Source organism: Serinus canaria, chromosome 3 (assembly GCF_022539315.1).
Source record: "Serinus canaria isolate serCan28SL12 chromosome 3, serCan2020, whole genome shotgun sequence".
In the NCBI taxonomy this organism is placed as follows: Eukaryota; Metazoa; Chordata; class Aves; order Passeriformes; family Fringillidae; genus Serinus; species Serinus canaria.
Genome location: NC_066316.1, coordinates 91,779,626 through 91,795,532, shown reverse-complemented (window position 1 = coordinate 91,795,532; position 15,907 = coordinate 91,779,626). Strand labels below are relative to the sequence as shown.

At 34.6% G+C, this 15,907-nt stretch overlaps 1 protein-coding gene across 1 annotated transcript in view; it reads right to left on the bottom strand.

Annotated features, from left to right (window-relative positions):
• Positions 1-1,131: 1,131 nt before the first annotated feature.
• CSMD1 (CUB and Sushi multiple domains 1) overlaps positions 1,132-15,907 on the bottom strand; it is a 1,056,389-nt gene continuing 1,041,613 nt past the window's right edge. Inside the window, exons 66-70 of the mRNA XM_050972940.1 lie at positions 13,666-13,827; positions 12,541-12,653; positions 11,728-11,815; positions 4,688-4,820; positions 1,132-2,070 (exon numbers count right to left, since the gene is read on the bottom strand). Coding sequence (XP_050828897.1) covers positions 1,911-2,070; positions 4,688-4,820; positions 11,728-11,815; positions 12,541-12,653; positions 13,666-13,827 — 656 coding nt within the window. The 3' untranslated portion in view covers positions 1,132-1,910. The remainder of the gene's footprint in view (positions 2,071-4,687; positions 4,821-11,727; positions 11,816-12,540; positions 12,654-13,665; positions 13,828-15,907) is intronic.

Sequence of the window (15,907 nt, the reverse complement as noted above, 5' to 3'; positions counted from 1 at the left end):
AAAGAAAGCAAAAAACTACAAAAAAAATGAACAAGGAACTGACTGGAAAGGATTATTTATTAAATTTTCTTCAGAGTTTCTTGCTCATATGAAGAACATAACAGCTGCAGGCCCTACAATTATTATGTATTATATTGCTGGTATTTTTCATCTAACAGATGTAGTTGTTAAGCTGACCAAGGGTTACCTTTGAAATTTTTGTTGCATTCTGCAACATTAGCTGAAAAACCTGTTACTGGGCTTATATTACCTTTTTGTTTTGTGTATAACAGCCAGATCTACACACATATGGAGTTCAGAAAAAACTTTTCAACAGGCTTAGACAGCAATAGGACAATAGGACATTTTGAAATTCAGAAAACTAAAACAAAAAAACAGCATCAGAAAACCGGCCCTGAATTAGAAGAAAAGCAAAACATCATTCCTGGTTTTTGAACTCAATGCGTATGACTAAAACCAGATTTTGCTTCATTTTTTAATATGATTTCCTAATTTTAAAATTCAATGTAATTATTCTGCCCAATGGCATTTTTGTTTATTTTCATTAAATAAAACCTATAATTCTATGTAAACACTAATGATTACTCAACTTTTATGTGTATAAATATCTCTGTCAAACTGAGTAAGTACAAAAGCAGTAAGCAGTGTATTTAAAAAAATTTAAAATAAACAGAAAGCAAAGATAGTTGAATATTTCTCTTTGTTCAAAGTAGAAACTGAATGACCACTTTTTATGGAAAATTTGCCCTGGATTTTCCTATGCTACTGTAATGTGTTTTTGTTCCATGTAACATCAGAAAATGATGTCATATTAAAGGAAAAAGGGAAAAAATGCAAAGGGGAAGACTGTATTATGAGCACAGGCTCACAGGCTTTATGAGCTATCTAAAATAAATTACTATTCACATTTGTACATGGCAAGCAGCCATAGCTGCTAACCCCCCTGCTGTTAAATAGTATGATACTGACAGTGGTGACTGATGACCAATTTCAGAGGAAAACAATAGTGGTAATGAAAATTTCTTAGAAATGGGCTCTTGTTCTGGCTGAAAGTCTCCAGTGACTTGTTATCATGTTTACAATGAAATTTAGTCAAAAATTGACAAAAGAAACATTATCTTCTATAGCACAAGATTTTAACTGGTGCTAAACATGGAGGTCAATTTAATACTCCAAGTAAATTTATTGTGGAATGTTTTGCTTGGCAAAGAGTGAGTGAATGTCTATATACAATGGACAGTGTGTAGAAACCCTGTATATTTTTACCAGTATCTTACTCAGTCAGCCATTGCACCCTAGTGCAAAAAAAAAATTTGTGCATTAATATTTTGCGATAATACCGTCTGATTGGGGAATTGGCAAAACTGCCCTATGAATAAAATATACCGTAAGTTTTCCTAATCTTTTCAGCAAGATTTCAAAGGTAAAGCATTTGAAAGTGTATGCAACCTCAAGGAAGGCTGTCTCCTCCTTCAAGAGAGCTTTATTTCTTCAGAATATTCCCGGGGATAATCTGTGGTGCTATCATTTGTCACAGTACTCAAAGGATTTATCCAAGTGCCCAGAAGAACACATTGAAAGGCATTCAGCCGCATACAAATATGAGAGTCTGAGGCATTAAATATGACAAATTGGCATGACTTGGCAGTCTTCCTTAAAGTGTGCCTTGGTTTGAAGCAGATGCAGCCAGGCATTTTGATCCAACTTTAAGATGAAAAAATATTCTTTGTCTGATCCCCCGAAGACTGACACGTTTTTACCAGAAAATTTAGCTGCATGTAGGCTGACAGAAGATGTTAAAGATTACAGCAGCAAAGCCAAGAGAAGGGAAACTGGTATATGGCACCAAAGGAATTACTGCTTGTCCATCAGAGGTATGGCTATGAATCAGTCATATTGGGCACTGAAGGCTATACCACTGTACAAACTGTGTTCAGAGTCGTATCAAACCTCACAGCCTTTGCCTCTGTGGGTTTTAAGTTTGTGTCATACATGGGATTTTCAAATGAAGCTTGTCCATTACTGTTTTCATGTCCAGCATATCCATTGTACTGTACTTTTGGTCTTGTTCTGGGGAAAAAAAAGACAAGAAATTATAATTTGCAATAATAGACATTCTAATATTTCCACTCTGTCTACATACTACAGCAAGTGTTAGGAATATCTTCCACTCCTAGTAGCAGTGACCTCCAGGTAAGTGTCTGCAATTCCAGTTATTCCAGGTAGGTCTCCTGCAGCATGTCTTTCTACTTCCATACCAACAATAAACACTGCTGAACACCTTGTCCAAACACCTGTAATCAGATTGATCAAACCCTGACTGATATTCACCTAAATGCTGACAATTCAGCATCAAATGATACTGAAACTAACCAATCATTTATTTTTGATAGTGTTTTCTCACCATGAAAGATTTATCAAAATTTTAAGAATGTTCACATTTTTATGCAAAGTACTCTTAGAACATATCAAGCTAATAATTAAATGAAAATAAACGAGAATTATGCAGATTTTCTGATAAATCTAGCAAAGTGATATCCTATGATACAATATATTAATATTTTAAACTTAATTATCTTAGTATCTAGAAGTATCTCAAGAAATACAATAAGTTCAGTACATTGTTTTATACATACAATTGTAATAAGGCAAGAAAGGAGACAAAAGAGTGCAAAATGTAAGTGCTTGGTGCTTAATAAAAGAATTTATAGTCTCATTATATAACTTCAGAAAAGGGTTCTTGAAAGTCAAATTCTTAGAAAATTATTCTCTTTTGGATAACAGATAAGGAAAGCTATCACTGAAAGCTATCTCTAGAGGAAATTGACAGTATGGAAATACTTCTGTTACAAATAAACATTTCTTTAATGCCTACTTTAATTTTATATCTAATAAGCAATCTTAGAAGCTAATTAGGACCTTTCCTAAGTACAAGTAATTAAATATATTTTAATTTTTCTCAGAAAGATTGTGAGGCAGTCTTCAGTCCTGAAGTAATCCCTGCCAGCCAGATAAAAGGTACAACTGTGTAAAAAAGATTTAACAACCCTGGTTCTAATTAGATGATGTTTGTGTGAGATAGGCACAGCAGAAACATCCATAAAATTGTACCCTAAGACCTTCAAATTCCGTTACAGAGAGCCCCTAAGGACATAACTACCATCACATCATTTTGAAAGTTACATGTTGTTGTTCTGATCATTAATGTAATTTCAAGAAAGACCCTTCAAAACTTATAGATTCTGTTCTCTTTCCATTGGAACATCATTTCTTTTGAAAAGAATAAAGATTGACCTAAAATTAATTTACCTCACTAATCAACTTGTTAATTTTTTGATGGCAATATGACACTGATAACCTCTCTAAAACCTGCAGTTTAGTGTAAGTAATTCACTGAAAATAGAAGAAAGGGGAAAATATTATTTGAAATATTAAGTTATGAGAAACATCTCGTATCTCAAATATAATTCAAATGCAGGCAGAACTGCAATGCTGCAGCAGCCATACCATTAACAGAGGGATTATAGCTGCTTGTCTAAAGAATGAGTTTTATCTCTTTTAAATACATACATATCTCTACTGCTAATGTAGGGCATTAAAAATTCACAGGATGAACTACAAGATGTACCTCTATGTCACAAAATAATTTTTTTAATGAGTTTTCCTCCTCTTTCTAAGCAATATTCCCTTTACATTCTATCTCTTCTCCAGATCCAAATGCCTGGGCATTCATGATGCTCTTAAAGTTCCCCCACACCACTGCAGAACAGGAGCTGTCTGAAAATGTACACCTGTAGGCATCAGAAAAGCGTCTTACAATATCAAGTTTGAAGACATAGTTGACAGCTCTTCCTGAGCAGTTTTTGTCAACAAAAGGCTATACTAGATTTCAGGACATGGATCATTTTAACTGCAGTTCCCAAGTTCAAGCCCCGCAGCAATTTGTTTTTCCCAAACCATCTAATGCTGAGGAGGGCAGACAGTCTACTGCATCCTAGGGTACTGGTGGACCTCAGATTGTCTGCGTGATTTCTTGCAATCACAAAACACTCTTGGTGTCATGATTATAGAACAAGAGTTTAAAAAGCATGTTCCTGTTATATACTATTTTGCAAATAGTTCTCAGAATGAACAAATTTTTAGAAGATACATGGATATCAGCCTTCAAATCAGATTTCAGAAAACATTGATGGATTTATTCTATTATCTAGTGACATATAAAAGATTCATAAGACCTGAAGTGGTGCCAATTCCTATAGTAATTACTAGCTGACTCAGCACATACTATAAGTAGTCGCATTATGGGCTGTTCCCTCATGGGATTTATGGATTTTTCAGCTTGTATAATTAATACTAATAAGCTTTTTGAAATAAGCAGCATACATTCAATTTAATAAGGCATTAAAATGAAAAAATAGAACATGTGACCTCAGATTTCAACCTGATTCAGCCTAACGAACCAAGAAGGTTGAAAGGTCTTTGCTCCTTAACAGAGCAACTCATTTTTCAAAATGTACACCATTAAGAACTGCCCTGCACTGAACTCCTTCATGGGAATACCTAGAAATATTTGTCTTTCTAGAGCAAAGATGTTCTTAAAAGCTTTTAGCACTGTGTTCTCTAGTCACCTAGAGAAAATCAAACCAAAAAGCTTATTAAATTATTGAATAAATAACATTTACAATACCTGTGTTTGTAGAGGTAAAATGCAAACCCTGATAATATTAGAGCAAAGAATGGTACCAGGATGGCAGCTGCAACTGAACTGCTGTTTGTACCATAATAGTGATTTGAAAGATCTGTGTCTGCACTTAGAGGACCTGAAATGAAAGAAAATTGGCAGAAATAAAATTTCCATATTATCTACAGGGAGAAATAAAATCCCTATGTTATCTAGCTAATGATGTTCTTTGTGTTCAAGAGTTAAAGAAGATGATGTCTTAATCAAATACTATATTTAAAAACTTGAAATAAATAGCATTCAGAATCTTAGTATAAATATGTTAATACCACTTCATGATATATCAATAACTATCAAAATTATTTGAAAATAGTATTCAGCAAGTAAAATAATTGTGCTTATTGACATAATAATCTCCTGAAGACTCAATTTAATAAAGATAAGCCATATAACTTCTAAAAAACAAATTAATTCTGCAAAAGTACTGTACGCCAGGACATTGGAAACCACAAGCAATGCAAGACCACAACAAACAAGAACAAGGAAGGAAAAACTGAGGTGACTGCAATGAAACAGTGCTTCTGCTCAACTCAGTAGCCCTCCCATGTCTGCACCTGTGTCCACGTCCCTCCAGCAGCTGTGGATAAAACAGTGCAGAGAATGCAAATGCAGTGGCCTGGGGCACGGCCTCGCTGAGCTCCTGTTGTGGACAGGCAGATAACCTGGACTGCAAAGCATTTTGCAGAACACATTTTTTCATCAGCACAAAGAGACACATCAATAAGTTGCTTAAATAGTTGACCACCTCGGTAATTCGAATTGTGAAGGATGAAAGACAATTTAATGACGAAAAAACCAGAAAATTTTAGAGGAAAAAAAATTATTTTTGTGATCCAACTCTGTGTTGCCAGTTTGAACTCACAGGTCTTCAGAAAGCAATATAGGTCCCATTCAAGAAAGAAAGACCAGGATAGAGGGAATATACAGCGAGGATCGGGCTTGGACAAGTATCTCTGCTTGATATTCTGGGGTATTATTGCTATTCAGAGTGGAGAAGAACAGGTGACTCTGCTGTTTACCTCTCTGAAATGCTCCAAACCACCAGTATGCTGCTGCTGCCAATGAGGGAGTTGTGGTGTTTGAAACACCACAACTCCCTCATTGGCAGCAGCAGCATCAATCAGTCTTTTTAGGACTCTAGTGCAAACCAGTTATACAGCAGAGACATGGCCACTATGCTAATTTCACCAGTCTATTAAAACATCTAAATAAATTCAAAAACTGACAAAACCAAAAAAATAGAGAGAAAAGTAACAATTCTCCTATGATCCCAGGAAGTGTTCAAGGTCAGACTGGATGGGGCACTGGCAACCTGATATAGTGACTAGTACTCCTGCCCACAGCAGGTGGTTTAGAACTAAATTGTCTATAAGGTCTCTTCCAACCATTCCAAATCATTCTACCATTCTATGATTTTTTGCAGTTCAAGCTCAATGGAAAAGGCAAATGAGATTTTTTTTTTCTGTGAGATATCTTTAAACCACAGGTATTTTAAGTGTCAATATTAAAAGAGCTTTGGCACATTTAATTTTAAAAAATGTACTAAATTTTAGGAAGTAACTAAGTGACCTTTAAAAAGAAGCCAGCCTCCCCAGGAACTTCAGTATTGCTATATTTGATCACTTAAAATATGACAAAGTATTGCTCTACAACCTTTTTCACTGTCTTAATCTTCTGTCATGTTTTAGACTTCTCTACACATTTCTCTGCAGAACTGGTGAAGGAAAACCTTTCCAAATAAATAAACCTATTATGGTGGTAGATGGAATCGTTATGAGCTCCATCACGCTACTCTTAACACTGAACTGTTTTAAAATGCAACCATTTTACAAAAATCTTGGGATTTGGTAATACAGTACTTGTCCCAAAACTCAAGCGGTGGAAACACATTTGGCGCAAATTTATGTATTTGTACTGCATTGCACATGTACTGGATATCCTCTAACCTATCTAAATTAAAGACAGACAAACTATGGTAGGTCAAACAGTTAATAGAAGTTTAAGAAGTACTGATTTAAATGTTTTTCAGTGGTTACAAGAAGTGACAGACTCTAAAAATAACCCAATCAAACAAACATATTCAGTTATCACTTACTTCATCCCATACTACCGCAATCTCCAGCAGTTTTTTTCAATTATTTTGAGTAATTGATAAAAAATAAGGAAATTATCAAATTCATTGAAGTCAAATTAAAAAAACAAAAATATGGAAATAATATTCAAATTCTTATACAAATTTCAAATAGAAATATGTGTAATCAATGAAGTCTTAAATTCTATCTCAAAGCTATCATAATACCACATGTAATAGATATATTTTAACGTTCAAGCAGCAGAAAAAAATGATAAAATTCATAAAAAACAATTTTTAGTATGAGCTTTTGGTTTATTTAGTTAATTTTAAAAAAGTGTTGTGTAGCTCAAGGTTTCAAATCAGGTACACATTTACACTTAAAGTGTTTCTTTTAAGTTATCTATGTTGGATAACCAATTCAGATTTAATACTTCACACAAGACTTCTAGTGGAGGTAATCACATATTCTACATCTCTACAGTTTTTGAAGTACCACACTTAAGGTAACGAAACTAGAAAATTTTGACTGAAGTTTACAAGCTTTAATTGGAGAGTTTCAACCTTGAGTTGACCAGGTTCAGACTATGCATTGCATGTGCTTTTCATTAGGGAAAAAACCTTCACTGCAGTTTTGCATAATCTGAATTTCAGTCATGTATGAGACTCAGTATAATTTCAACATGGTCTGGTCTACTCATTATAATAATTTTCAGATCTGTTTGTGATTAAACATATCCTGGTGTGAACTTTGTCATTCTCCTGACAGCATTATTATTGTACTTCCTAAACTAGGGTAGTAATTGCTACCCCATCTAAAAACAGAAAAGTGGAAATACCTAAATGTACACACAAATTGTATGCACAAGATAATTTTATTTACTTTTCATTAAAACAGCCATATTTTGTCACTGGGAAATGTGTTAGTTAAAAGAGGGATGTTCAGTAAGATTATAAATGTTTTGGGGGTTTTTTAACAGTTCACATAACAGGGTTTTAGCCTCCTAAAACAGCAGCAGTAAGGTGAATTCCAATTTTGATAACATACAATGAATTCATTAATGTACAAGCTGTGTACTTTTCTTCTTGAGGTTATTGAAAAGTGTTGTCATTCATACCTAACAGAAAATAATATTTTTAAAGAAAATACTGTGCAACCTGATCTCATGGTGGCAACCCTGCCTTTCTAACCCAAGCCATTCCACGATTCTGTGATTAAGAACATTTTATTATCATGTGTGTATGTAGCATTGCATGTTCTGCTTTTCCCGCCTGGACGCGGTGGAGAAATGATACATTAAAACCACTGGGCTACACCGGGCGTGTCAAGACCCTCTTTTCTCTCGGCTTCTCCGCCTTGCCGCTTCTTTTCGATACTGTTGCTGCTGTCCTGCCGAGGAAGGCGCAGCCCGGACGTCCCTGACGGATCTGGGTAGTGCCCCCTTAGCTGCTAGCTGCTGCTGTGCTCCGAGCTAGCCCCGGCCACCTTCCCCCCCGCTCGGACGGGAGGGAAGTGCTTTCGACACAGCAGCCGCGGCAATGTATCATATGCATTTCTCCATTGTCTCCTAGCTCAGGGTTTCAGTTGACCAGCATCTGTACAGCATAGCTCAGTTTTACTAAGAGAAATGCTGTTCAAGTCAGAGAAAATGTGACAGCGAAAGAGATGCAAGATTAAGAAAAGTAGAATTACATGCCTAAGAGTAATTTCTGAGACAAGGATGGTTAGCAGGTCAAAGATTTAAGAGAAAAAAATACCAACACTGAAAGAAAATCAGCAGCTTCCAAGGAACAACAGAGGCTGGAGCTTCTTCACCTGACTGAACCTGCGGTACAGCAAAGACTCTTTGGATGGGTGCCTCACTGGGCGCAGACATATATTACCAAATAGTTTCATAGCTCATTACTCCAGATATCTGTTTGTGCTTTAGTTAACAAACAACAGCTCTGTACTCTGGAGCTCTTGTGGAGCTCTCTCTGGAGCTCTCAGGGTTTGCTTTCAGTACTCTGTTTAGATGCAGAGTTTTCTTGTGAATGATGAAGTTGTGTGAAATTATCTGGAGAGGAAGGATGATTTATAGAGTGAAATTTAAAATTCATATCTCATGATATTCAACACTTTTAAGAGTTGATTAATTTCCAGTAATGGATGTGCATTCCACAGCCATTGATCTAATATAACACAGATGCAAATTAATTATGCATATTTCATTTTTTGTTAATATGTTATGTCAATCTAGACAAGTCAAAAAGTACTTAGAGGAAAGAAAAAAGATGGGTCATTATATTTCTTCCGAGAAAATAAATACAGGAAAATAGTAATTTTGTGAAGAATGTTTCTCTTCTCACAAACCCACCTTTTTACACAATTTTAAAAGAAGTGTCCAGGCTGGAATAAACCAGATTTTAGAACAAACATCTTCTAGAAATTTAGTGTTGAGGCATAGGCACTCAGCAATTGCTGAAACTGAACTTAGCCACAGACTTGCACCCTTTAAAAACCCAGTTGCTATAACCTAACAGACAAAAAGCCATCAGAAATGAGATTACTGGGCAAAAAAGGTTAAAAAATTTGGTGTCAAACTTGGGTCTTTTAAGAAGGCTCAGGTACAGTTCTAGTTCTCTAAACAGACTTATAACAGATCTCTTTGTCCTTGGGATTGTTTTCTAAGGCTACAACCAAAATTGCTTCTGAGAGAGGATAAAAAGTACTAAGAAAGAAAAGTTCTTTCTGTTTTCCTGACATTAAGTTCAAAGATTGAGCATACTCAGTTGTTTGAGAAGAGTTCTAATAATGCCAACATTGTGGGTTTGATTGCTATATGAGTCATTCATTTAAGGGCTGGACATGATTTCCCTTGCAGGTCCCTTCCAACCCAGAATATTCTGTGATTCTGTGCTACCCACTGAGATCAGTCTTTTTCTAGCATTGTGTTATAGAAAATTATTCATAAAATACATTGGTCTTTCCCACTTCACCAAGTAGTTCTCCATAAATGCTGCCTTTGAAATATGTTTGCAGATGGACAACTTCATATTGCTTTACGTATACACCCGTTTATGTACACTTTTGGCTTACTGTACAGGCAGCAAATAATTAAACCTAAAAACCAGAACTATGTTAAGTCTTCAGACAGAGGATATATGAGATCATCATCTCAGCAAAATATTCATAAACAGAATAGATTTAAAAAAGAAAGCAAATTACCCTTGAAGATAAGAGGGTATTGGTAAATATGACCTGTATTGGATAGAAATTTGCTGTTTCCTTTTAGCTGTTAATTATTCAGTAGAAAATAAGCAATTTATAGAAAACCAGTGCCTATTTAGCAATCTTGTAAAAGAGATGGTGCCCGCATTTGCAGCAAACTCTCTACTGAGAGGTCAAAGCTGAAGATGAGAGGTCCTCAGTCCAAGAATGCAGGATTAACTTGGACACTCCAGCTCCTTACTAGCCTTATACAAACTGATCTCTTATATCACAGCTCTAAGGGTGATATGGACAATATTTTCCACTACTGTAGACTACATCCACTGGAGAATTCTCTAACTGTTTAACTTTGTGCCTATTCTTCAATTACCACTATGAGTTATTAATTTCACATAGAATCAAACTTTTATTTTAGGTAGCTGGCAAACCATGGATATATTTTTTGATCTTGCTTAATATAATAGCAAATACAAATATACTTCCCCCTCCAAACAAAACCAACAAACTACATTCTTACTGTTTCAAGATACCAAAGGCTGCTTAACGGACACATGTTTGAACAAATGTTGATGCTCTACTTTTACAGTATGATAGCTAAAATCAGAAAGCAAAAGCAGCTTAGATATTACAGTAGTAAAGATTACCTGGAAGTAGAGGCAGCCACATAATCTGTCCTACACAAGAGTTTACTCTGAAGATTGAATTTCTATTTGGCTTCAATAATTGGCAGTTTTTAGGCTGGGACTCTGAAGAGATGGATTTCTGCCCCTAGCCACTAAACATGGTTAGCAATTTAAGAGATGGCCAAGAGGAGCAAATCCTCAGCATAGTTGCTATTACAGCACTTAATAGAGCAGAGAAGTACAAAAGAGATTCAACAGGACTCTAAAGAGCACGGGTACAGCAGCAGTGAAGCTAATGGAACCAAGGCAATTTTTAAAATATACATACAGTCTGTCATATAGATATTGGCTAGGCTGTCTCCTCTTCCTAGACCAGTACTCTTCTGTGTATATACTGTGCTTTGACCATTTTGCAGTAGTTCCAGGATCAGAAAACGCAGATGCCTACTCTTAGTCTTTGCCGAAAATGTTTTATGAGTGAATATTTCATAAGTAAATACTTCAGTTTTTATGATAAAACTATTTTATGAGAAAAATAACTAGTCTTATACCAGCAGCTAGAGCACTTGAGACCATAGCTGTAATACATACCTCAGAAACTTATTTAATGTTTTTGACATTAAAGTAAAATTCTGTCCAAATGCACATACATTCTGAAAACATCCACCAGCAGCCGGCTCTCTCCAAAAGACACTGTCAAGATTAGGGTTGATTCTGTCATTTTAATTTCTTGTATCATTCTGACTACAATTTATATATTGAAGCAGGAAATGTTTTTGCTTTGCATGATATCCCTGGTACTTTCAAAAAGAAATGCAAGTGCTTGCAATGGCATTCTCTTTAGGAGCATCCTGTAATTATTAGGTTTCTACACTAGAAAACCTGTGATAGTAACGTGTTAAGCAGAGTTAAATTAGAATTTGAACTTTATATTTCAAATATGTATATTGGTTGTGTTATGTAATAGGAGTAGTGTAAAATAAACCTGCCTACTTCCTCTATATAGCTGAGTGATTCTTTGAACTCATTCTGGCAAGACCCCAAAAGATGATACATATTAAAGATCTATGAAAGTATGTACCTTGTCTTTGGAGCATAAATTTTCCAAAGTCTTTTCCATGTATATCACCTTGATAAGTAAAAACTCCTCTTTCAAGCCCTGAGGATACCTATAATATGTTAAAAGAGAAAAAAGGATTTCTGAAATTAATAAATAACATTTAGCCATTTTTTCTGACTCAGACTAGATAATATGGAGCACAGATTTTCACACTTAGCCTTTAAGAGAGTAGTGACTTTTCTATGCTGATACAATATTTATTATGTGAAATATTTTATTTATTTATTTGCAATAGTATTCAAAATAACACCAGGAATGTTTTAAAAATACCTAATGCATATAGTTGGGTTTTAAAATTCTTATATTCATAATTCCATTAGTATGCAGATATAGAAGCCTGATGAATTGTGAGATTTAAAACTCTCTTCCATAGGAAGTATTATGAGGCAGAAAGAAGAAATGCAAAACGTAAAACAACACAGTTTTCCGTCAAGATTAAGTGTACTTTTATTACAGTGAACTATTTACTAAACCAAAAAAGGACAATATTACTAAAGGTAAAATTCCACTCCCATGTAAGAAAACAAGGCAAAACCATAGCAAAATATGTTGATTCATTCCTCCTTCCTTTTCATGTACTAAAAATTCTAATCAAGTACAGTAGATAGAAGTTTGCATACATATTTTTGAAAGAGAATGGTAATCCAATCTCTACACCGACATCCAGAGAGCTGGATTACATATTTGTAAGACAAAAAAATTTATATATTTACATGGATAATCACAAATAACTTCAGAACTTAATCTCAGGCATCTTTATCCATGGGTACTTACATAACCATCTAATGCCCAGTTGTCGTTTTCATACTTGCTTACAAAAATGTCACTTGGTCCTTTAATTTGAAAAGCTTTCAAGAGCAAATGGGCTTCTTCCTTCTTATAAACACCTATTAAAATAAAGCAGGCAAGACATACCTTTTAAACAAATTTTCAACCAATTTGTTCAAATATCCTTTAAAATCTAATTATATCACTTTAGAACTAAAATAGTTTGCAGAAAACATTCTGTAATAATAGAATTTCATAACGTAAAAAACCTCAAGATTTAAAGTACTGTAATGGCGTTCTCTTTTTTAACTGATCTTTTGCCTCATCACACTTGATAAGAGTATGCAAATATAGGTTTGTATTATTTAATTTTATAGAGAATAAGGAAAGAACAGTTGTGCTTTTACACTGTATTTCAGGAATTCAGATAGAACTCCTTTCCTGGAATTTCCTTGATCTAAAAATAAATCTGACATCACAACAGTATATTGCTACAGTAGATATCAGTAGTTCAGTAAAAGAAAATTCCTGTTTGGCAACCAACTACTGCAGTTCTCTCTGAACTCTTGACCTTAAAATATAGTGATAACTGATAATGTTCTCTTCAATACAACTGTGATGGAAGGCTAATTCTGAACTTCAGTTAGATTAGCAAAAAGGAATGCATGATGTTGGTTATAAGATATGTATTTACAATGTTATTTAATTATCTGTGTCTACTATGCTATGCCGTTATTAATACCACTTTTTTTAAGGTAGTTATTAATCAATATTGATTAATTGAGCTTTCCAGCTTTACAATTCTTAGTATACCTGTATACATTTTGTCTCCCACTTCAATATTTCTTGTGAGTTCAACACACCAATGCTATCCAACAGTCTGAGATGAATAAACCCCACCTCAATATCAATTTGAAATATAATGGCCTAAGTGTATAGGTGACTGCACATGAAGTGACAGAAGTCTGTGCAGACCATTTTGTTAAAAACTTTCCTTTTGCAAAAGAAAAATTTTTTTAGCAAAAATATAAAGTTTTTGTTTCATTTTCCATTTGAAATTGCAACAAAAATGAACAGATTAAAAAAACCCCATATTATAAGAACTTCTTTAATACCAAATTCTGAACCTACCTGATAGTTTGAGCTGTATGTTGGATGCCTCAATGAATGTGGCATTCACTTTGCTGCTTGTAGTATTGAACCAATCTACAGTGAGAGTAGCAGGCTGTCTTTTTCCTAAATATTCATAAAATCCTTTCCATAGGGAATTTACAAAAAACACATCTGAAGGAACTAAAAACAAGTGGGGTGGGGGAGAGAAACAAAGGAAGAAGTAAACTACAATGAAATAACAATCTTTCTAGCCATACTTATGCTCATAATTTTTTTAGACAATCAATACATTGTTCTAAGGAGGTATTATAACAAAAATTTATAACAACAATACAAACAATATATCCAATACCCTTTCCATACAATTGGCTATAATATACTACACCTGTTCATCATGGTATACGTTCTCAAATAACCTCACACTTTATAGCCTGTGTGATTCAGCGAATGTCCTCAAGACTATGAAAAACAATGGACTCTTTCCTTAAAGCCCTGCACACTTAAGGTATGAGGAAAAAACCAAAAAGTATTCTGAAACCAGGGATTCCTGCAAGGAAACACTTTCTTAGGCCATCCATTTTGTTTCATGGATCTATTGAGGCAGCACTGTGTGATTTTGAACTGAGTATGAATGAATACTCAACTGAATGGACTGAATTTCTGGTAAAGTTTTATCAGTCATTTTTAGACTTCAAAGCTTTTTCCATACAATATTACTGCACCTATGAACAGTGAAGTTTTCAAAAAATGAAACATTTTTTTATTTAAAATAAACTGCTGTTTCTCAGCAACTGCAGTTTGAACTGTCTGAAGTAAAAATCTTAAAAAATTAAGCATGAATTATTGGAAGAAGCATATACATTTGGATTACTTATTTTATGTGATTGGTATCTTTCCTCTATACAGAAAAAATATATTTAGGTATTAAATGTTGTATTTTAAATTCTTTAAGTAACCACATCATATCTTAACAAAATGACAGTCCTAGAAAGTATTAAAATTCACTCTTACTATCCATGACCACTACAAATGATACTTTCTAAATAACTAAGGACTGATATTACAAGTGTTTCCACACTCTTCTTATTAAAATCTTAAATTAATTAATGTGGGGTTTTTTTGCATTTTGTCAAACTCTGAGCACATATAAAGGCAGCTGTCTTTACTGAAGGAAATTTATCAGCAGGTATTCTCTGTATCCAGTTTTAAAAATTCCGTGGCTATTTCCTCCTCTACCTAATCACTTATTGCAAAACTGAATCAAGAAAGAAACCCAGGGCAATAATACTTGGCATGCAAGACATCCGAAAATCAGAGAGCTGATTAGCTGTTGACTAAAGGATAAATAATTTCTTCCATGTCTTTTGCCTTAAGTTGTGCAAAAGTCACAAGCAAATGTTCAAGCTCAGTGTGGAATGATTTGAAAACATCATTAGCATGTTATTAGTTCTATCATTGGATTCCAAATGAGCAGAGACCTATTAAATGGCTTTGAGTGTAAGGGCTTTGAATAACTGGAAGTGTTCCATTTCCAAAGTAAAAGTCAGTGGGGCTTTACACAAGGTTACCTCAATTTACTACCAAAAATCTGTAGCATTATGTTTCAACTGGTATGTCACAGTCTTCAGTATTTGTACAATTTCTACAAATACGTGGATTCTGTGAAGGGTCTTTCAGACTCTACTTCCTAATCATTTCTCATTTTTTGATACAATAGTGACACAACTAAATTTGAAACTTGGTATTCTAAAAAGAAATATTACAATTATTTTTATTTTTCTATATTTTTAATCAAAATTGTGTGTCTGACATACTCTCATGAAGGTGAACATCTAGTATTAGTGGTGTCACCCAGAGAGGTACTATGTAAGACTTTAATAGAGGACACCATACTTTATATAATAAAGGTCTCCATACTTTCAGCACATCCTAGCATCTTCAGTACATAGTCTGTCTAACAACTCTTATCAATAATAGCTGTTAAGCTTTGCAAAATAGTACCACTGACTCAGTATTTACAGAGTTTGCATTTGCAGATGAACAGAGCCAGCAGGGGGGGAGGAAATTGTATTACTGCTTCCCCAGCCATGTCTTCATAAATGTTACAGCACAAGTGCTGCAGTCCCCAGGGATGCTGCTTTGGAGAGCCTCTGAGAAGATTGTGCTGAGCACTTACAAGGTCCCACGCCTGTGGGCAATTGCAAAAGAGTAGAATGAACTGGCTATTAGTATTCCAATACTGCACTGACTGCGCTGATTG